The sequence below is a fragment of the Filicampus tigris genome, chromosome 16, assembly GCF_054856515.1.
Source record: "Filicampus tigris isolate MCC_2025a chromosome 16, RoL_Ftig_1.0, whole genome shotgun sequence".
Classification (NCBI taxonomy): domain Eukaryota; kingdom Metazoa; phylum Chordata; class Actinopteri; order Syngnathiformes; family Syngnathidae; genus Filicampus; species Filicampus tigris.
The window spans coordinates 16,317,483-16,340,564 of NC_141232.1; the positions used below are offsets into that span (position 1 = coordinate 16,317,483).

The 23,082-nt window shown below is 40.7% G+C and overlaps 1 protein-coding gene across 2 annotated transcripts in view; it reads left to right on the top strand.

Moving 5' to 3' along the window:
• The window catches only part of LOC147135002 (voltage-gated potassium channel KCNC1-like), a 75,547-nt gene that overhangs the window by 32,732 nt on the left and 19,733 nt on the right, over window positions 1–23,082 (top strand). For both annotated transcript variants that reach the window (XM_086055108.1, XM_086055107.1), the window contains exons 2-4: window positions 16,450–16,581; window positions 17,550–18,411; window positions 20,209–20,421. In XM_086055108.1, the coding sequence (XP_085911234.1) occupies window positions 16,450–16,581; window positions 17,550–18,411; window positions 20,209–20,421 (1,207 nt within the window). The remainder of the gene's footprint in view (window positions 1–16,449; window positions 16,582–17,549; window positions 18,412–20,208; window positions 20,422–23,082) is intronic.

Genomic DNA, 23,082 nt, shown 5'->3' on the forward strand with positions numbered 1-23,082 from the left:
CGCAATATTAAAATTGACACAATATATATCGCCATCATCATATCACGATATTAATTGCAGCAAATCCATTTAAAAGCCCAAGTTGTTTTCCATTTTTGCAGTTACAGCATCCTCTGGTGGTTAGTTTATTAGTGCAGTTTAATTTGATGCAGCTATGTTTAAATCCCATGCTAATCGCCAGTAGGAGCTCATGACTGGCCAAGCCTATTTCTTCGTGAATGCTGTTATTATGATCAAAAACAGAATATTGTGATTTTTTTTTAAAAATATGAGCTTTTTTTTTTTTTTTACAATATTGTGAGCTTTTATACAGTATAGTGAGCTTTTTATATATCGCCAACCTCTCCACAATATCCTGATAAGTATTGTATCATGAGGTTCATATTGTGATATTATTGTATCGTGACATTTGGATATCGAGACATCTCTCGTAATAAGTAGTTGTTTTTTAATGTTATATTGCAGAGGATTCGACCCCTCCCTTTTGTGGTGTGCCCTGGAGGTCACAACACCCTTAGCACTTACCTACGTTACCTAATGGTCGAGAAAGCCCGGCTAACCGATATTCTAGACACACAAACCTTCATATTGAAATGTTGGAGATCAATATATGGCCCTCAGCTGAGTGCCCTCTCCACTGAGGACCTCATCTGAAATAGCTAGTTCAAATAACAATAGGGATAGGTTGGCCAAGCTGTCAGTCACTGTAGCCAGCAGCAGAAAGCTTCATTTGGTCGGCAATTGTTTTTCAATGGCGTTGTCTTCAATCCATGAATGTAAATGTTATGATGTCAATATTTGAGATATTTCAGTTTTTATTTGCTAATATTTACAACTGGATCTGATGCACAACTTCAAAGATACCCTCACACATTTTTCATGGCTTCATCCATAACAGTGAGTGTCTTGAAATGTGCAGGGTAATACACAGGGTAATAATGCCCCAATTTGGCAGCTAAGAATACCCAATAATGTCCAAGAACGAAACATTGGACTTTTCTGAAGAACCCTCATCTAAATCCTGTTGCACAACTATGGACAAAACTATAACACGCACTCTGGAGAAGGCACCCTTCAAACGTGAGACAGCTGGCGCAGAATGCCAAAATCTAAAAAAGATCACCAAATTTTATTAAATAGACTTAAAAATCTAGTGGGCATCTCCGGTACTGTTTTTAACTGTTTTACTGTTTTATTCCTATCTCACAGACCGATGTTTCTTTGTAAGTATGGATACTTGTTCCTCCAAAACCCATGAAATTAAATGTGGGGTTCCCCAGGATTCAATTTTAGGCCCCCTACTTTTTAATCTTTACATGATTCCCCGTGGGGATGTAATCAGGGGACACGGCATCAGCTTTCACAACTATGCTGATGACACACAGCTGTATATTGCCGTGTCACCTGATGACACAGGACCCATTGATACCCTTTTAAATTGCATTTTAGATATCAAGTCATGGATGGCAGATAATTTCCTACAGCTCAATCAGGACAAAACCAAGGTTTTAGTTATCGGTCCTGAAGGTCAGAGAGAGAAACTTTTACCAAAACTACAAGTTTTTAATCCCTCACATTGTGTGAAGAACCTTGGCGTCATTTTTGACTCTGAGCTCAGTTTTATTCCTCATATTAAAAATGTAACCAAGATTGTTTTTTTATCACCTTAAGAATCCCGCCCGTTTCTCTCTCAGGCTAACACGGAAGTGCTGATGCATGCTTTTATTTCCTGTCGTTTAGATTACTGTAATGCCCTGCTCTCTGGCCTCCCGAAAAAGAGTATTTCACCATTGCAACTACTGCAGAATTCAGCCGCTCGGGTGCTGACGAGAACCAGAGGGCGAGAGCACATTACACCAGTTTTGAAATTGCTGCATTGGCTCCCCGTGTGTTTCAGGTCATCACAGGGACTCCTTGGGTCCGGGTGGCCGGCGGCCTCTACACTTTGTTTGGGGTCCGCCTGTCTAATCCGGGCTGGGGGTCTCTGTGGTGGTGGCACCGCTGTGGCCGTGGGCTGTCATTCCCCTCAGCGCGGATGAGCTCCCCTTGGGTACCCTTTCCTCATATGGTTTCTCTGTGCCTTGTAATGTCTTTTTAACACATTTTATCAGGTTGTGCACTTTGTGTGGGTGTGTGTGAGTGAGTGCTAATGTATTAGTGGATATCTGTCATTGGTTTGTTGGGAGGGAGGACGTGAACGGATCTTTTTATGTTTTGCTTTGGATGTTTTACAGCACTTTGAGTTGCATTTTTATGTATGAAAAGTGCTTTATAAATAAAATGTGATTGATTGATTGATTGATGCACAAAGTTAGACTGCGCTTTGTGCTAGACTTGCACCTGTAACAAAAATCAGGCCCCTAGATGATGAGCGATTAGTGTCTCTTGGGACAAATTAATTAAATAGATTAATTAAATAAGACCAAATAATCACTCCCCATTTTCAGTATGTGCAATATTTGCATTCTGGGAGCAGATACTGTTGCCAGAGGGATTATTTGGCAGACCTCTGCCTACTTAGTATATTACAGCTACCTCTTCACCGACGACAGCAATGCAGCAATTGGTAGCCTGTAGTACTGCAGTGGTGCAAGGTGGAAGGATGGGAAACTTGTCTGCTGCTATTGTTAATATTCCCTTTCCTTATACAAGATTTTCTTCCTTGAGCCTGAATTCTACTGCTTCATATCTTGCAAGCACACAGACATCCTTTTTCATGTACTGTGCTGCAAATGTTGCTCATTGTAGATTGCACAAATATTTGAAGCGATTTTGGGGCAAGTGTCTCTCTTTGTTGAGCGCTGTCGGGACAGTAGAAGTAACTCTTCCAGTTTCCAATCTCATTGTTGTATCTGCTGGTCATGCATTGCATCACCTTTTCTTCCGAAGTTGACGGTGTCATGAACCAAAATCGCATTGGGAATTGATGCCCTACATCATTTTGTTGTGCACCCAACAACTTGAAATACTGCCGGTCATGAAGATGAATTGTGATGTAATCTATAGCTTTATAATGAAAAGACATTGATGCAGTTTTATTTTCCATCCCATCGATCTCCCTTCCTTGCTCCAGCAACCGGCCACCATGCTGATTCAGAGCAGTGTATAGCTTTGCTTACACACAGCTTTGCTTGGATTTATGCACAGTTGAGAGTGCTTAAAGTTACGGTAGTTGGTTAGTCGATCGTGAAAGAAAAAAAAAACTTTGGAGGGGCAGGAGGCAAACAAATAAAAATGTATTTGAAAGGGCAAATCAAAGGTGATGTTAGGTATTTACATTTTCATTGGTGGACCGTAGTATACTTACTGTATGACACAATTACAATATGCTTACATTCTAAGGTTAAACATGCAACAGTTAATGGGAAATAAAGACCAACGGAGTGGAATATGCAGGGGAAAAGAGGGAATTCCACAGAAGCATTGTAAGGATGTTGAGCGTGAAAGAACAACAACAACTAATGGGTATAGAACAGCCACTAGAAACAAGCTACAGTACATATAGTGTCTCACTTTATTATTCCTCCACTGTGTGTGTAATTTACAATCTGCTGTAATCAGCGGGGGTGGGGAGTTAAACATCATTACAACTCTTCGACCAGACCATTTGTTGTAAAGTCACCTTTACTCGAGTGGGGACTGCCTGCATTCGTGTATAGTAGTGTGAGCGTGTGTGTGTGTGTGTGTGCGTGCTGCAGTCTTAGAAAGGACGTCCCGGGTACTGCATCACTGCTACAAAAGAGGTGACATCATTTAAAAAAAAAAAAGTGTACTGTCATTGAACTGCTGTCAGATGATTGATTATAAGAATGTGTCTGATTTTGTGAGCTATGAAATGATAATAGTTTTTCAAACGGGTGTTTTCGCCTTTAAATAAAAAATAAAAAAAGTGACAGTACGTCATAGTTTCTCAAGGTCATTTTTTTAATGTCTTGCCCAAGCTCATTATCCAAACACAGTCAGAAAATGTTCTCAGTTAATATGTGAGGGCAGTGACTGAAGGGCCCCAGGTTGAATTCCACCAAGCGCCTTGGTGATATTTGCAGGGGGAGTAAATGAGCAACATCACTCACTTCTAATCTTCACTGACTGCTCCAGCGCATCACTAATGCACCTTTTCCATTGCACAGTACCTCCTTGGCTTGCCACTGCTCTAGCCGCTATCGATGATTCCTGAATAGGATGTAGCAGGTAACCAAAGGGAAAAATAGATGTCCTAGAGCTAACCCTTCCATCTTAAACATGTAGAAGGCTCATCAGAATTGTTGGGAAGTTGTGGGTCTAGGCATGGCATGATTGTTCAGACACATGTTTTTTCCTATAATTAATGCAGTTGTTTCTCCTGCCAGTTATTGATTAAAAACACCCCCTTACATAACAGAAATAAACTGAACTTTTCTACTGTTTAGGAATTTCAGAACACTGTGGTCGGTCGACGCAAAGAGCCAAAGACCAAACATTCTAACAATTTTACCCCATGAAAGCGGAGGTATTTAATCATGTTAGATGCGCAACCTTGTTTGTGTTTTGTTTGCTGGTATGCTTTTATTTTGAAAGATGGGAATAGGATTAGAAGCAGAACTGTGAGGAAAATAAAGAAGTAACTTGCTGGAAAACGAACAATTTCTTGCCGTCTGTTGAACCCACATGTTTAAAGAACACGACACTTTGCACAAGATTATTTTTTTGTGTGTTGCACTTAGCATCTTGGTCTTTTTTTTTTTTTTAAGCTCAGCCACACTTTTGACCTGCATCGAACATCCATAATTATCACACCCCGCGAGCATTATCCTGTAGTCCTCGTTGCTGTCTGTCTGATGTCGGCAGACTCGGCATTTGCTGCTCGCCGGCGCGCCACGCACACACGTTTCCTGTTGATGCACACCTATTGGTACTTTATTTGTTTTGGGCGACTGCCTCCGCGAGACGGATTAGGAATTGAAATGTGGCACCGGCATTTTAAAACCTGAACGATTCTGGTAGAACCAAAGGGCTAGTCTCGGTTCCACTCAGTTCCCGATTCCCGGTGCCCAAGCCTACTTGGCTACCATGAGAGCTTCTCAAGAGCACCAGAGGACAGCCAGAGGAAGCGTGAGATACGCGCAAGTCAAAATTGGAAATTTCATGTGTTTGCAACTTCATATGTTGTTCATTAAAGTCTCAAACCGGGCCTGTTTCTTATGCTCACATAGATCTATGCCTATCTTTTGCCATGGCCTAGATGGTAACTCACTTGGCATTAAAGGCTCTTTTCTCTGTGTGTTTCTGTTTTCTCTGCAAAAGTTACATTGAGTTACTTTAGTATTAATGTCCTGAGAAATTCTCGGCCACCATACCGATTGATTGGCTCTCTCTCTCCATTTTACCAACCCCTCGTGCCCATTGTGAACCTTATCTATGATTTCATTTCTCATCAAGCTGGGAATAACAATACGATTCCCTCTGGTGATCAACCCTTCTACCAATGACAGCTCTCCCCTTACTTGGTAAAAATCCTTGGGTATCTGTTTCTCATAGTCAGGCCATCCTGACTGAATAAACTCCCTCACGAGCTGAAGCTGGGAGTCCTCTGCAGTGTGTTCCTTTATCTTTTCCATTCTTTGTGGAGTAGCAGGAAGATGTCTCAAGACTGAGTCAACATGTGCAGCCACATCACTACTGTACGTGTCGTCCTCCTCACCATGAATGGGGCCTCTGGAAAAAGCATCTGCCACTGCCAATGTCTTTCCCGGAGCATATACAGCCTCCGCATTAAATCGCATCAATCTCATGAGAAGTCTCTGACATCTTATAGGAACATTATCCAAGTCTTTGCTTTTCATTAGTGGTACTAAAGGCTTATGAAACGTAACAAGTTTGAAATGGTCCAATCCAAACAAGTATTTATCAAAATGTTTGCATGCCCAAACGCTGGCAAGACATTCTTCCTCTATCTGCGCGTATCGTGTTTTGGCATCTCTAAGTCTCCTGGAACAGTACGCGAACAGTTTTCCAATCCTCACCTTGTTGTTGAAGCAGAACTGCCCCCAGTTCATAACTGCTGGCATCAGCGGACACCACTGTTGGTCTGGTTGCATCATACAGGGTGAGTACAGGTGCTGACGTCAAAGCCATCTTCAGTCTCTGGAAGGCGGACTGTTGTGTGGGCCCCCACAGCCATTCAACTCTCCCTTTAAGCAGCTCATACAGTGGTTGACCTTTGGTGGATAGGTCTGGGATGAACTTGGCCATGTAGTTTACCATTCCCAAGAACCGCTTGAGCTCAGACATGTTCTGAGGTTGTGGAAAGTCTCTTATGCTAGCTACCCTTTTTTGATCCGGTCTGACACCATTCTCATCAAAAATGTGTCCCAGAAAACGAATCTGTCGCTGTTTAAACTTGCACTTGGCTTCGTTTAATTTAAGACCTGATGCCTCAATCACCTTCAGCACCTGCTCTAGGCGGCTGTCGTGGATCTCTTCGGTTTTACCATGCACAAGGATGTCATCCATGTAGACTTCCGTTCCTTCTAACCCCTGTAGGGTCTTGGCCATTTTCCTTTGGAAAATTTCAGGTGCACTTGTTAGCCCAAATGGGAGTCTTCGGAAGGCGTACCTCCCAAAAGATGTAATGAAAGTGGTTAGCTTTCGGCTTTTTTCACGCAATGGGATCTGATAGAACCCACTTGCAGCATCCAATGACGTGAACACTTTCAAACCGGAGAGCCTTGGCATAATTTCCTCGACTGTTGGCAGCACATATTTTTCATGTTTCACCGCTTGATTCAATCTTCTTAAGTCTGCACAACATCGAACCTCTTTCTTGTTTGGCTTTAGGTCTGAAACCATAGCAGCACACCACTCTGTAGGCTGTGTTACCTTCTCTATGATGCCTTCTGTTTCAAGTCGTTGCAGCTCCTTCTTCACTAATGGTACTACAGTGGTACTCGTCGAGCGCAGTGGACTGCTTACGGCTGGGCACCCTCACTTAGAATGATTTTCACAGGTTCCGTCTTTAATAGGCCACATGTTCCAAAAACTGCTTTCACGTGGTCTACTCTCTGGACAAGACCCATTATCACAGCTTCTGGTCAGCTGAGCAGGCTACTGCAGTTACGTTTTATTACATACACGGGAAAAGTATATTCTTTACCCCTGTATACGGTGTTGGCTGTGAACCACCCCCTACATCTGAGCTCCCCACCTGGGCCAACAAATGGTCTTTCTGTTGTGCTAAATTTATGGAATGTAGAGAGCTGCTTGAAAATATTTTCATTTATAACAGTCACATCGGCCCCAGTATCTATTTTAAAGGTAAGTGGCATCTTTTCTATTTCAACTGTAACAGTCCATTCGTCCGAGTTAGCCTCCTTGCTGACTTCACCCATAAACTGGAATTGTCCCATGCTCTCAGTGACTTCATTCACTGCTTTAATGTGATATACTCATGCCCAATGTCCTCTTTTGTTGCACTTTTTACATGTACTTTTGAAAGCAGGACATTTACCCTTTTGGAGCTGTGTGCCGCACCTGCCGCAGCGCTTGTCCTTTTTGTGGTCTGTTGCTCCACCTTGTGGTCTGTAATGTGCTTTGTGTTGCGGTCCTCGCCGACTGCCGTCTTCAATGTTAGACACTTGTATTTCCGGTGCCTGAGACTGAAGGCTGATTTGTTTCGCCACCTCCTCGGCTTGCCGTACTTGCTGGATGACTTATAGTATCAGGTCTGCTGTGAGCTGAAACTTTTGAGATAATTCCTTGTCTCAAATGCCAACAACTAGTTTATCTCCGATGTGTTCATCTCTCTTGTCACCAAACTCACAATTTTCTGCAATATCGAATAAAACTCTAAAATATGCCTCTGCCTTTTCCCCGGCCAGCTGGCTTCGCTGATGAAAGCAGGCCCGTTCATGTATTCAGTTCCGTCTTGGAATGAAGTATCCATCAAACTTCTGTAATACGACGTCATAGTTCTTTTTATGTCATCAAACTTGAAGGAACTGAATATTTTCTCCGCTTCAATACCCATGGCGTATATGAGTGAACATACCTGGACTTCACCGTCCTCTTTGTTCAGTTACGTCGCCGTCCGAAAGCGAGAACATTTTTGTTTCCACCGGCCATTCTCCCGGGCTTGTGAATTTAAACTCTTCGGGTGGACTAAACTTCGACATCCTAATCGCGTTCTCCTGGTCGCGTCACTTCTGACATCATGTGATGTTTGTCAACATCAAATAAATGAAACTGTAGTTTCTCAAGAACATATTGTTTAATATATAGATAGCAAGCAACTTTTTCAGACACGTCTGCTATCTTGCTATTTCTGTTTACGTCAAACCCCACCTTAACTTCAAAACTCGCGAGAGTCAAGAGTGTATACTTCAGGGACCATAGTAATTTGCATATATCAGTTTTTTTTAAATTTCCGATCCACTTGTCTGTTCTATCCCTCTCTCTTGTCCCGTTACTTAGAGTTTCTCTGTCTCTTGCTGACTTGCACATTCTCCTACACATAAATGCACTTAGGTAATTAGTGTCTTCTAACTGCATAACGTTGTCGGTTTTCCTGTCACATTCCTCCAATATGGTATGCATGTATATTCAGAAAACTTAGATGCTTTTTACAACTTTCCGGTAAATGATCCTCTCTTTATAGTAGTGGGGGTTAGCTAAGAGCTAAAATGTGATGTGACAGCAGCATAATAGACTTTTGGCCACTCGGCCGGTTTGAATTGTCTAAAAACAGCAAAACAAAAGCTGCTTTCACACTGCCTTCCTGGTATACTGTTACAACAGAGCCGTCACGCTAGAGCCGTCATTTATTTGCCTGCCTTTTTCAGACAGGACTCACTGAAGCAGGGCATTTCTGCGTCTCAAGTTTGCAATTACACTACAACTATGATTTGACGTGTTCAGATAATTAGATGGGTGATAGCATCAGACACAGCTTCTGGGACAGTAACAAATGTTTTGACACAAAGGAGTGTTGCCAATACTTTTCTGATGTTAAATTTCACACTTTGCTTGACCCTTCCTGCTATTCGCCTTTGGTACTAGTACTAGACTAATTCGTTGACTAATACATTTCGCCAGTCCATTGACCACCCGCCCTACCCCAAAAAAGCATGCGTGGGACAGGACCGAGAGGCATACAACAAAGCCAGCTATCTTAACCGTGTATCTTGTGAGTGGGTTGAATTGTTTACAACTGTTTAAGTGTAAACCAAGATAGCATTTAGCTGCCAACACAACCACCGTCGGTCACCAGACTGACTGGCGATGTATCAACCTTTTTTTGATGGAGGACGAGTGCTCCTCCTCTAGTCTGCTTGAAGCAAAGTCAAGTCACTCCCTCCCGCATACAAACACGGTGAACACGCATGAGACAAGAGGCGCTTTGTGATATTTCACATTCATCTGAAGTAATGCATTGGCGGATTACACACGCAAGACATGTTGGTCGTGTTTCTGTCAGACATCAGTAAAATGGGCGTCCGTTGCTATTTTACCTGATAAGGGACCATTAGAGGTATGAATGAAAACCCACTTCCGTCCTTGCTTAGGCCTTAGGTTTTTAAAAAAAACGTCTCATCCTCCGTGCCCAAAATGGGCACTGCTTTGTGCTGTACTCAGGGTTGCGGGGGGTTGGAGTTGATCGCAGCTGACTTAGAGCAAAAGCAGGGTGCACGCTGGACCGGTCACCTGTCCATCACAGGGCTCTTCATCATTGAAAAACTGTGGTTTCACCTTCCAAATGAAAATTTAATTGGAATGACAAACATTTTTGTAACATACATTTCCCTGTATGAATGTTCATGTTCAAAAACAGAGAGAGAGGCTCTCTGTTTTTGAGAGACATCCAGTGGTCTTGTGTTTTCCTCCATGCTCTTCTGACTTTCCTTTGCTCTCTGCCGGATAATTCATTGGTAGACTTCAGCTTTCCTTCTTCCTTCCATCTCTAATTTCTTTCTCTTTTTCTTTATTAAATATTCTTTGGATTTCACTGGGTCATTCTAACCCTTCGCCTGTACTCTGTCTCTGTTAGGCTTTTTGGCATTTTGGTGTTTTCCCCTTCAAATTAAGATAAAATATGAAATAGAATATTGTTAAAATCAGAGAGATCTATGTATGACATATGTATCTATATTTTATATTATTTAAAACTTACTTTATTAAAAAATAAACATCATATTGTCACTACCGAAACGATTCGGTAGTGACCGTTTCGGTAGTGATGATTTTTGATAGTTGTTGACAATACTCAACAATGCTAGGTACAACGTGGCTAGCACAGACAGTTTTGAGCATGTGTACAGAGATAGAAAACAGTACATTTAGCATTAAAATCAAAAGTGCAAATTTTATTGCCGAAATGAGGTGTTCGGTAGTGACGGTCCTTAAAACCACATGCTGATTTTCAGACTTTGGAGGGCACATAACTTAATAATGCTGCCAACTAATTACTCGCCATGTGCCCAGTGATGAACATGAAGGTAATGTCTCTTACTGGTGACATTTCTGGGGATGTGGCTAAAACCAAGCCCTGCCTACAGACAAATACTCTTTGCAATTCGGTAGTGACATGAAAAGTTGGGACAGGTTTTTTTTACATACAAATTTCTAATTTGAAAAAAATCTACAAAGTCAATGTAAATCTTTCACCATACATTTAAAAGCAACCAAAATGTTCTATTAAAGTAAAGTATTTTTTAAATTGGCAAAATCTTCTACATTTTTTTTTCATGAATTGAAATTTAGGAGTTAGAGATTGGGACAGCCACCTCCCAGTAGGAAGTGACATATAAAAGATGACTTTTTATACATTCAGTTTAATAGTTTCTCAATTAATGCCTTGCGGTATAATAGATCAGAACAAGATATTACTAAATATGCAAGGTCTGAACACTTTATTGTTTTTTAAAATTTCAACCAATTCGGTAGAGTGTCTCATATACTGTAGCTATGACGTTTCATCAATAAATCCCAACTGTTGCTGAACTTAACCCTTAATTAATAAATATTATTAAATATTAGGGGCCGTACTCGCGCCTAAAATCCAGATTCGTAATCGTTACCTAAAGTAGAATCTTACGGTGCATTGTGGCCAATATTAGAATCTGTGTCGATTATTTCAAACTTTGGTGTTGTAAAATTGTGGTGAATTGTCCTCGCGACAAACATCCTGAATGCTGGGTTGGTTTGCCTGCATGCTACTTGGTAGCTAGCTGTGGAGAATATAGTTATTAGCCTGATCAGCCTTGGCTGGTTGATGACGCGTATATAGCCGCCATCTTGGATGTGTTCGTTCCAAGTTCATTATAACTAATTGAATTCTTTGGCAACTTTGATGCAGATTGGTTTGTTAGATACATCAGACACACAGCTATGATGCAAGCCACGTGTCATTTTATAATTTGGGTTTACATAGCGACCATCGCGATGTAGGTCAGTGCTTCTGGTGTGTACACTAGCAGAGAATGCTGGCCCTGAAAGTCTACCAGTGGGGCATAGATGTTAGGAAGACACAATCTCAAATAAAGGAGTAGTGCAAAATGAAAACGTGGCAGAAAGAAATAAGGAAATAGAGACTGGCTAAAGTAGAAGAAGTTAAAGATGAGGAAGATAAGCGAGAAAGCTTGAGAAAGATACAGTATCCAGTTGTTGAGGGAAGGCGGTAGAGCAGAGAAGATGTATGAATCCAATCTGGATAAATGCAGGAGCAAGGGAATGGAATGATGTAGAGAACGACAAGTGTGGGGAAGCAAAAGTCAGGTTCTCTACTGTGGGATGTGTCATATGGGTTTAATAACTGAGAGTACAGTAACACGATTAGGATTAGAGGGTTGAGGATCTTCCATTAGTAAGCATCAACGTCGACACTCACCGCTGAACTCTTTGAAATCCGACTGTACTTGTTGCCTGCCGCACTAAAATCCTTCACAGGATTCGGCTCGTTTAAAAAGCGCACAAAATCATGGATGTGCCAGAAACAGCATTGAACTCATGTATCTCTTTGTTTTGGTTTCTATTGTTTGTTTTTACTGTATTGTGTAATACAGTATTGCTCTCATTGTCTTTTCATATCAACCTGTATTTTAACTGTTTCTAAAATCCCAACCAGGGACAGGCGCTGCAAAATAGCTTTTGCTATAAGCGCTATGATGCACACATCAGAACGCTGCGCTACAGTTTTTCTGTCCCTATCAAATAAACAAATAAATACATTTTTATCTACAGAGCACATCAACTAAAGTACTACACTCAAATTTGATATGGTTTCAAATACTATTATGTGCACGGAGCTGTTATGGTCTGTGTTTTGAATTTGGTTCTTCGCTGTTGGTTTCATGTTTTGTCCTGTCTGTCTCATCATGATTGAGTCCACCTGTCCTAGTCATCCCAGTCCCTTAACCAACCAAGTTCCTCCTACCCTCTGTGTCTTGTGTTCCTCGTTGTATCGTTAACTTGTTTGTATTTAGTTGCCAGCTTTCTTTCAGCCCTTGTTGGTTCGTCTGTTCTATCCTGCCTTTGTAAGTCTTGTCAAAGTCCAGTCATAGTGGGGACTTCAACATTTTGTTAGTTTACTATCCCAGCACCTTGTTTGCCTTTTGTTTTAAATTAAATACTTAATCTTGCACACAATTTTGCCTCCTGCATTTGGGTACTCTTCCACGAAAACCTGACAAGAACTTTGCTAATTTCGCTTAGTTATTTTAATTACATTTTACAAAACAGCATTTTTAGAAATGTGTTAAGGAATGAGGCCCTTTGTGAAGACGAGATAAAGTCTTCATACTGTGTTAAGATCCAGCTATCCATCTGTTTTCTATAACACTTGCCCATATAAGAGGACTTGAAGGCACATATACAGTAGACAAATAGCCATTCATACTCATATTCACACCTGTGGGCAAGTGTTCAATTAACTTAGCATTCAATCCCAGTACCTCTCAAATGTGAGGCAGACATTCTTACAAGTACTTTAGGTTACCTTCAATATCTGCACGACATGCAAATCAAAAAATGTTGACTGTAAGGTTTAGATAATGGATGGATGGATATAATATCATTGATGTATAACATCCAATTTGGAAAGCGATTCAGAGGAATACCTGGGATATGTATCGTTTTGTGGCTCCCTTTTAATATCTTTCAGTCCTGCTAATCGGTGTGTTTGTGTGTGTGCCCGTGAGATAGAGAAAGTTTGTGTAACCAGGACAGCTCTAGATAGCGGTGTTAAATTAGACCATGGATAATAAGCTGTGGGACTCAATGTGCTCTCTTTGGATTAGACGAAGACTTCATCTGTCTGTCTTCATCGTTGACCTGACAAACACTCACATACCACACCTCAGACACACACACACCATTTGTGCACACATGTACAGTATATATTATGATAACAAAATGATTGATCAGCCGAAGATACACTGAATGCGCAATGAAAGAGATGTAAATTGAATGGAACAAGTTAAAACGGCATTAGCACACTGTATCATTACATCACCTTCCTTCACTATGATTAGAATTGCAAATTATGAGTTAAAGTGCAATTTCTTTTTGTGGAAATGAAACAAGAACATTCACACAAGACAGGCTCTATTTTTGTGAACAGTGTAAATCCTGCACTGCGAGGTGGGGTGGTTCAAGTCTTGTTCATTTTTGCAGGCCAGTGGATCAGCGGAAAGAGGGACGGTTGTACCGCTGTAGGAGTGGTCACAGAAGACTTCAACAATGACCAATCAAAGCATCTTCACTTGTTCCATTAAATTTTTATTTTTTTTTAAATGGCATGAGAACAGCTGTTTTCTCTGCGCCAACTCATCACTTGTTCGGGGCAGGTTTGAGTTAAGATGGACTTTCTGCCATCAAATTGTCACTCCGCCAGGCGCATCAACGCCTAATGTGGAAAAAAATTAAAAGTATATTTCTATTCAAAGACTTCTACAATAGCTTTATTTGATTCTTGAATACGTTTCTTTTTCTGTGAAATACAACTGTAAAACCATACAGCAAAGACATACAACTAATATGGCATTTGAATTTGGCTTTGCAAAGTGCGCAAATTATTTGGGATTTCTATTTCTTTAAAATAAAATTACGTAAAAGTCCGTATTTGCGACAGTGACTCTCTTCTAAGTGTGGATGCAAAGTGAGCTGAGCTCGGCTGCCACAGGAATGAGTTAACTGAGTTAATTTTTTTTAATGCATTATGAAATTTGAATTAATCTTCATAGTTAACGCTTTAACTATGACAGCCCTAGTTAAATTATAGATATATTTTTTAAATTGGTACTGTATTTTCATTCAATTTGGACCCACTTGTCACCTAAATGCATTTGTTTTGTTTGATGTGTGTAAGTGCTTTGATCCATAGTCAAACGCAATACACTTCATGGACATGCACAACCACACACATGAACACCCAATTTGATTGGAAAATTGGAAGTCTCAACAACTTTTAATGATGATGCCACCTTACATAACTGAAACAACAGCAAATACTGTATTACACAAAGTACAACACACATAGCACATGTGTGCAACATTGTTGGGTCTTATAATAAACAGTTCTGCAAGCTATTATTAATGACCATCACCTTGCATAATAAAAAAATACGCAATTTTGAATACAGGAAAAACCCTGGTTGCTAATACAGTACTGTTCTGCTCTGGGAGAGCATCAAGTATAAATTTAATATTTTAAGTATATTTATTTGCTACAACATACTTGTGACTGAGATGTAACAGTGAAAGAAAGGTACGGTACAACCTCCAAAATCAAGCCATGCACAGGGTCCAATCCATCCATTTTGCAGGGTAACCACCAACTCTCACAAAAGATGTCGTGTCTGTATGAATCGTGGGTATTTAAATTTTAAGAGAGACACATCTATCGGTGTGATTTTAAAGCGGAAGTCAACCCAAACATATTTTTTTCAAATATTTTCAAATATAATATCATATTTTGTTCCCAGCATGCCCACTACTTGAAACACGGCATTCTGATTAGTTTTGAGTTTGTGGAATATAAGTTAAGCAGCAAAATGCACTCGTTTTAGCCATCTCTGAGGGCGGCCATTTTGTCTTCTGTCGACTGAAAGTTACACCACAACTGCTCACAACGACCAATCACAGATGACCTGTTTTCTGAATCTGAGCCGCGATTGGTCGCTGTGAGCAGTTGTGATATCATTTTCAGTCGACAGAAGACAAAATGGCTGCTTCCAGAGATGGCTAAAGACGAGTGGAATAACTCGTATTCCACAAACACAATATTTATCAGAATGTCTTGTTTCAATTAGTGGGCTTGCATAGAACATATTCTTGAAACAAAAATGTTTGCGTTGACTTCCACTTTAAGGCATATTTTCTGGATTCAAGGTTTTTCACACAGCAGCATACAACTGCAACGCTGCTTTGATATACGATATCTATCGCAGCACCGTACATATCGGGGTGACTTGGAGTGCAAGTTTGACATGTACAGTACGCAACTGTACTGAGCATGTCATTGGATCAAGATAAAAACAAACAAGTACCTGATGATGAATATGTTAGAATAGTATATTTTTATACAATATAGACAAATACAGCATGATGACGGTTTTATGGTTACTATAGTCTATTTTTTTAAAGACATGATTCATGGAGAAATTTCTCTCAGCTGTTAGGGGGAAAACATCACTCACATACACATACACACACAAGGGGGGAAGCATCTTACTGCAGCATATAAAAAGGGTTGTAAGGAGAGAGAGAGAGAGAGAGAAAGAGAGGGAGAGAGAGGGGGGGAGGGAGAGAGCAAAATAAGGGAATGAATGGTTGGGGGCAGGGGGATGCTGCAGCAAAAAAGGAATAGAATTACACACACATACACACACAAGCTTCCTGAAATACATGGATGATTAGCAAAAATGGAATACTGTACTTCTGTTGTGTGTATGCTATATACTGAATGATCAGTATTTTGATCAAAGATATGTTTAATATTCTTACAGCATTTAAGAGTCTTGCAGACCTGACATAATTTCTAATCATCTTATTACTGTGTTCGTATTCACTTGTTTTTTTCCTTTATATTACACTCGATATGATATATATCATTTTTTACTACTTTTATCCATCATCTCTATCTCACTGAGTGTGCTGTAATCAATGGGTTTGCAGCAATGAGGCCATTTGCACTAACATCATTGCTCCACTCTCCACAGTGTTATAGATACCCCCTAACGGCAGCTTTCTTGCATAACAGTTTCACATGGTGCAATGGCTCAGAAATGCAAACCTACTCTTGCACAATTAACAAAATAATACACACCTGAATGCAGTGTTAAGACTGGAATGAGCCAAAGAAACTGGTGTTCACAGATATAACAGCATGCTGTAGTCATTGGTATAAGATTATGAAGACAAAGATGGTTTTGAATTATAAACATATTAACACCCTCCCTTTTCTCTTTCTCTCTGCAGTATGTGGCATTTGGTTCCCTTTTCTTCATCCTCCTCTCCATTTCTACGTTCTGCCTGGAGACCCACGAAGCCTTCTACACCATATACAACCTGACTGAGAACGTCACTGTTAGCAATGTGACACAGGAGGAGGTACTTGATGCTTTCATGAGTTGGTTAATGTTAATGTGCCCATTGTGAACGTATGGATATAAATTGCATAAATGGTCAAAATCCTAAAAATGATAGGGGTCTTGAAATTTAGGTTTGTGCTGTCCATTGAGAATGATTTTAACGCTTACAGAATAAATTTAGAAGTACATACAACACACATACAGAACCACTTTTCCTAACACTAACCCTAAACCTAAGTCACTCTGGACAAAATCCTTGGTACCCCTTCGTTAAAGGGAGAACAAACCACAACCATCATTGAAATAATGTGCACTCTAAAAACAGTTGGGTTAAAAATAACACAATGTGGGGTAAAAAATAGACCGATCCACTATTTGGGTCAATTGGAACGACATTGTTTGTGGAATAAGAGTTAATCCACCCGTTTTAGCCATCTCAGGGGGCAGCCATTTTGTCACTTCTGTCGACTGAAAATGACATCAGAAATGCTCAGGGCTTAACTAATGACCAATCACGGCTCAGCTTCAGAAAACAGGTCAGCGGTGAATGGTTGTTACCTGGGCCCTGAGCAGATGGGATGTCATTTTCAGTCGACAGAAGTGAGAAAATGGACGCAGAGATGGCTAAAAACGGGTGGATTAACTCTTATTCCACAAACATAATATTTATCAGAATGCCTTGCTCAACTAGTGGGCTCGTATAGAACATATTATTGAAAAAAATGTGATTGGGTTGACTTGCACTTTAAAACTGATCAATTTAAATCAGGTATTGATTTATGTAATAATACTTAATAATTGAAAAAGAATGTGAAGCCTTGGCAATTGCAAATATTAATCTCTATTTTTAATTTTTTATTGAATGTTTTCACTAGCATGTTGGTGTTAATTTCACATCCTAATCAGTGTAGTGCAGTAAAATGTGAAGGAGTGAATTAAGGATTTTGTTGATTCAGTGTTATTATTTGTGTTGCTTCCACTCTACAGACAGTGTTTGAAGTGGTCACAGATGGATGGCTGACATATGTTGAGGGTGTCTGCGTCATTTGGTTCACAATTGAGGTGCTGCTGCGTGTTATCTTCTGCCCTGACAAAACCGAGTTCTTCCGCAGCGCCCTGAACATCATAGACATTGTGGCCATTGTGCCCTTTTACCTGGAGGTGGCACTTAGTGGCCTTTCCTCCAAAACAGCCAAAGATGTGCTCAGCTTCCTGCGTGTGGTTCGCTTTGTTCGAATTCTGCGCATATTCAAGCTCACACGCCACTTTGTCGGGTTGCGGGTCCTGGGCCACACGCTGAGGGCAAGCACCAATGAGTTCCTGCTGCTCATCATTTTCCTGGCACTTGGGGTCCTCATCTTTGCAACCATGATTTACTATGCTGAACGCGTAGGTGCTGACCCGGATGATCCAACTGCTGGTGCCCACACAGACTTTAAGAACATTCCCATTGGGTTTTGGTGGGCAGTGGTGACCATGACAACACTGGGCTATGGAGACATGTTTCCGAAGACATGGTCAGGAATGTTGGTAGGCGCCCTCTGTGCCTTGGCCGGTGTGTTGACCATCGCTATGCCCGTTCCAGTCATCGTCAACAACTTTGGTATGTACTACTCCCTGGCCATGGCGAAACAAAAACTCCCCAAGAAGAGGAACAAGCATATACCCCGTGCACCACAGCCAGGCAGTCCCAACTACTGCAAACCAGATGCCCTCGCCATGGCAACCGCCTCACCGCACAGGCTAATGGGCAATGTTCTGGGGCCTGGCATGGTGGGATCTGGCAGCATGATGGGTGCTGGCGATTGTCCACTGGCACAAGAGGAGATCATTGAAATCAACAGGGCAGGTATGTGATCTACAGGAAAGTAAGTCTGTTGTATTTGTTCGAGTGACTGTGACTATTATTCATATATCGTGTATACCATACACCATTTGAAATGTGCATACCTTCAATGGGGAAAGGTGTGCCAATAAAACAAACATACCAAAATTACTCCTGCTTACCTTAGCTTTGGGCCAATTGAAAAGTCTGACATGACACTATTACTATTACGTTTTACATAAATCTGACATCCCTGCATGTGCACGGAATTTCTCACTCGCACTCTTTATTCATACAGGTGAGGCGAGGCAAAATATTTGTCGCTTGGAAGCACATACCTCGGGTCAAAGGTTTCCATTATGTCGATAACCACTGCTTTTGTAACCTACTGTATGAATGGGCACGTCTTTGACAATGTTCAGCACAGCTGACTCTGAATGCTTCACCGGACTCCAAAAAACGATGTGAAAATTATTTAGCTCATGTTGTCTGTTTATTAGTGGGACTCAGGGGCATGGTGGCCATCAGGAATCTCGGGAAAATGTCTGGATTTTTCCGAACGCCCAATCGCCGATTAACTTCCATACCATCACGTCTGCCGTCGCAAAGCACCTAATAACCCCCCAACCCCCAAAATAACCCCAAGGGCTTTCTGTAGCATTTCAAAGTTTAAAGGGGAAATCACCCAAATATATTTTTCTCAAGAATGTGTTCTATGCTGGATTTCTAAGTTGAAATAGGGAATTCTGATTAATATTGTGTTTATGGGATATATCAAAATCCATCTGTTTTCAGCCATCTCAGGGGATGACCATTTTGTCACTTCTGTCAACTGAAAATGACATCACAGTTGCTCAGGGCTCAGGTAACGACCAATTGCTCACCTGTTCTCTGAAGCTGGGCCATGATTGGTCGCTATCTGAGCCCTGAGCAGTTGTGATGTCATCTTCAGTTTACAGAAGTGACAAGATGGCCGCCCCCTGAGATGGCGAAAAAAAGGGGTGGATTTGGCTGCTTAACTCGTATTCCACAAATGCAAATTTAATCAGAATGCCGTGTTTCAACTAGTGAGCCTGCATAGAACCTATTCATGAAAAAAACGGGGTTGACCTCCGCTTTAAATACAAAAGATTTTCATTCAAGTAATACAAACTGCCTAACATCAAGGAGAACAGCGTTCAAATTACTGCTTCAAATTAGTTTTTAAACCCTCATAAATTATTTCTGTATGTCTACATAGAATCACATCTTGATTGGTTTAGCTCAATTCTAAAATATTTGAGGTTGAGAATCGAAAAATCATAAAAACTCTTTCACAGTCCAATAACATCCAGACCAAATGATGTGCCACCAACAACACTACACATACAGAGCAGAATATGCTGAACATTAGTAGCGCTCATTTAATTCCTTTTCATGTTTCCTTTTGTGTTGTTTTTTAAGAAAACTGTGTTGAAATTTACAAACACTTGTCCATATGAAACCATGCGCTTGTGGTACAGTGTGAATGTTCAAATTTTGAATGTGCAGTCTGCTCTACTGCAGTGTTGCTCGTGTGAGAAGACCCCAACCATCCACGCTCCTTTCCTCAATGCCTCTTCTTTCTCTTCCATCTTTAAACCTTATTACCCTATTTTACATTTCACTCTGTTTTTTCCAACCATTATTTTCCATTTTTGTTCTTTTGTTTATCTCCTTGTTCCGCCATCTCGCCCTCCACTGTTACCACCTCTATTCTTATCTCAATGTTCCATTTACTGTGTTTGTGCTCTCGAATTTACATTTTTCTCCTTTTCTACCTCTTTATTTCCTTCCCCCCAGATTCCAAACAAAATGGTGATGCAGCAGCCAATGCAGCAGCACTGGCTAATGAAGACTGTCCCACCATTGATCAGGTTTTGGGGGATGAGCGGAGCCCAGCCATCGGGGCTCACGGTTCCACCACCAGCCGCGAACGCTATCCGCATGATCGAGCCTGCTTCCTACTGAGTGCTGGGGAATTCCAGCGTACAACAGATGGCAACGTTCGAAAAGGTAGGAGCACTAAGCGGCTTTCGCAAAAGCAGGAGGTTGACCGAATCTACGAAGCAGAGTGCTGATTCTTGATTTATAGGGCTCTGTTTTCGTAGAAAGCGCATATCCAGCGGGCGACAATAAGGCGGATCCTGATTTTAGCACCAGTGAAAGGCTCGCTGCACATGTTTGACAATATGTCTAACTGGCCTCCGTCAGTACCATCGCAGCACAGGCAGTGTTGTTGGAGATGCACCTGGCAGACTGAGAATTTGGTGGTAGAAATTCCATCTAAGCATTCGCCTGTTTGGACTGCGTATTTGCTGGCGCAGGGTAGACCACTCGTTTAAGGTGGTTTTGGTTTTGATTGGGGCGCAGGCAGCGAGAATATTCATAAATATTTGAAAACCGGACATCAAACCCTATGAATCATTATACAAATGCAATCATTGGACACATTAAGGCCTCAGCCGTCACACATAATGTATGTTATTCTACACCATAAAACTGTTTTTCTATTTTATTCCTCTAACTTTTTTGACGTGTTACTCCTTCAACATTTTTCTACCGATTCTCACCATTTCAAGTTCAACCTATTCCAAAAATTCATGACATGTGCTTGCATTTTTACCATTCCAAAAATTTACGTTTTTCCCAAATTTCAACATTTTTCAACCCCCCCAAAAATCCCATTCATTCCTTATGGCACATTCAACATTACGCATTTACATCATTACAATCTGAAATTCAAAACATTCAAATCATTCAATTCACCTTGGGAATTATGTTATTTAAATATGCCAAAAATTCCCACTTAACAAAAATTCAACATTTTTGTCATTACAATACCCACAAAATTCCCAAAATATTTTTTCTCCTCCAATTTCTACATTTTTACCAATTCCAACTATTCCAACTTTAACCTGTCCATATTATCCTTACTGATGCCAAAAATTCCCACTTACAAAAATTCACATTTTGCCTCTAAAAATACCCACAAAAATTTTAAAATTAGGATTTTGTTTCTCATCTCATTTCTACAATTTTTGACCAATTCCAACTGTTCCAACTCTAAACTGTTTATCGCCTTGGGTGTAGGAGCACTCAATGGGGCGGCCATATTGGCCAAAACATTAGATACACCCCAGATCCTTGTCTGGAGGCCTCTCAGTGGAGCGGCCATATGCCCAACAGATTAGGTACACCCCAGGTTCTTGTCTACAGGGCTCCCTAGTAGGGCGGCCATATTGGCCACATCATTATGTAAACCCCAGATTCTTGTCTGCAGGCGTCCCCAATGGGGCGGCCATATTGGCCAAAATGTTTCGGTACACCCCAGTTGTTGTGGCCGGGAAGTGCCCTAGCAGCAACACAGGAAATGACCCAAAAGTGCCCTGAAATTAACAGGAAGTGCCCCAAATTGAACAAAAGGTAACATGGAAGTGCCCCAAATTTAACCAGAAGTGACCTGAAAGTGCCCCAAAATGACCAGGAATTGCCCAGAATTCATTAGAAATTGACCTGGAAGTGCACAAAATTCAATAGGAAGTGCCCCAAAAACGACAGGAAGTGACCTGGGAGTGCCCCAACATCAACAACCTTAAGTGTCTGATAATTAACAGGAAGTTACCAAAAAGTGCTCTAAAATGAACAGGAAGTGCCTCAAATTGAAAAAGAGTTCCCTGGAAGTGCCCCTAAACCACCCAAATTATGGGTTGTCTTGGGTTTTCCTCTAAATTCTACACTTTTTAACGAGTCAAAGCCTTTAAACTGTTCAGCTAATTCTTACCACAAAATGTCTTCAAAATTTCAAAATAAAAGCCAAACATTCAGATTTATTTGTTTTTCTCCTCTTATTTCCAAATTTCTTGATGATTCAAATGGTTCCATTATCTCTACCTCTAATAAATTTTCTATATTTCTGAATAAAATACCAAAAATATTTTTGACCAATTCAAACCTTTCCAACTTAAACTGTTCAGGTGATCCTGACCACGTTTTTTTTTTCTTCACAATTTCAAAATGAAAACCAAAAATTATGATTTAAAAAAACTTGCCCACTTTGCCCATGTCAAAAACTGGTTGTCTGCACTCTGCCATGACAAGATCAGTGCGTGACTGGCACGTCAACCCCAACCCTAACCCAGTTGAAAGGGATTTATGAGGAGCTGCTTTGATTGGCCATGAGTGACATTGGCTGTGATCACTCTCACGAAGGGCGCAGACTTCTCTCTCTCAGATCCATCAACCTTTTCGGCTAACCCACTTCCGACATAGAGTTTACGCCCTTCACGAAAATGGAGCACATTGGTGGTGGACTGGTGTTTACTGACAATGTGCATTTTTGTCATACACATCAATGCTTGTAAATTTGTTTTGTGCAATAATAATAATAATATCAATCATGAATTGTTTGCACACGTTACACAAGTGTGCAAGAAGTACTTAAAAATCATACATCTATATGCATTTATACTGCAGAGACAGTTTGTAGAGGTAGTTTGAATTTTAGCTCAGTATACATGACATCAAGACTACTCCAGTAGCCACAGAGATTAACTAACAAATGATAACATCTCCTGAATATACATATGTGGATAATTTAATACATTTAAAAAATGTATGCTGAGAGTTGTTTTGAAGAGGATGCTCATAATTTTTAATATCATATTTTTTGCCAGG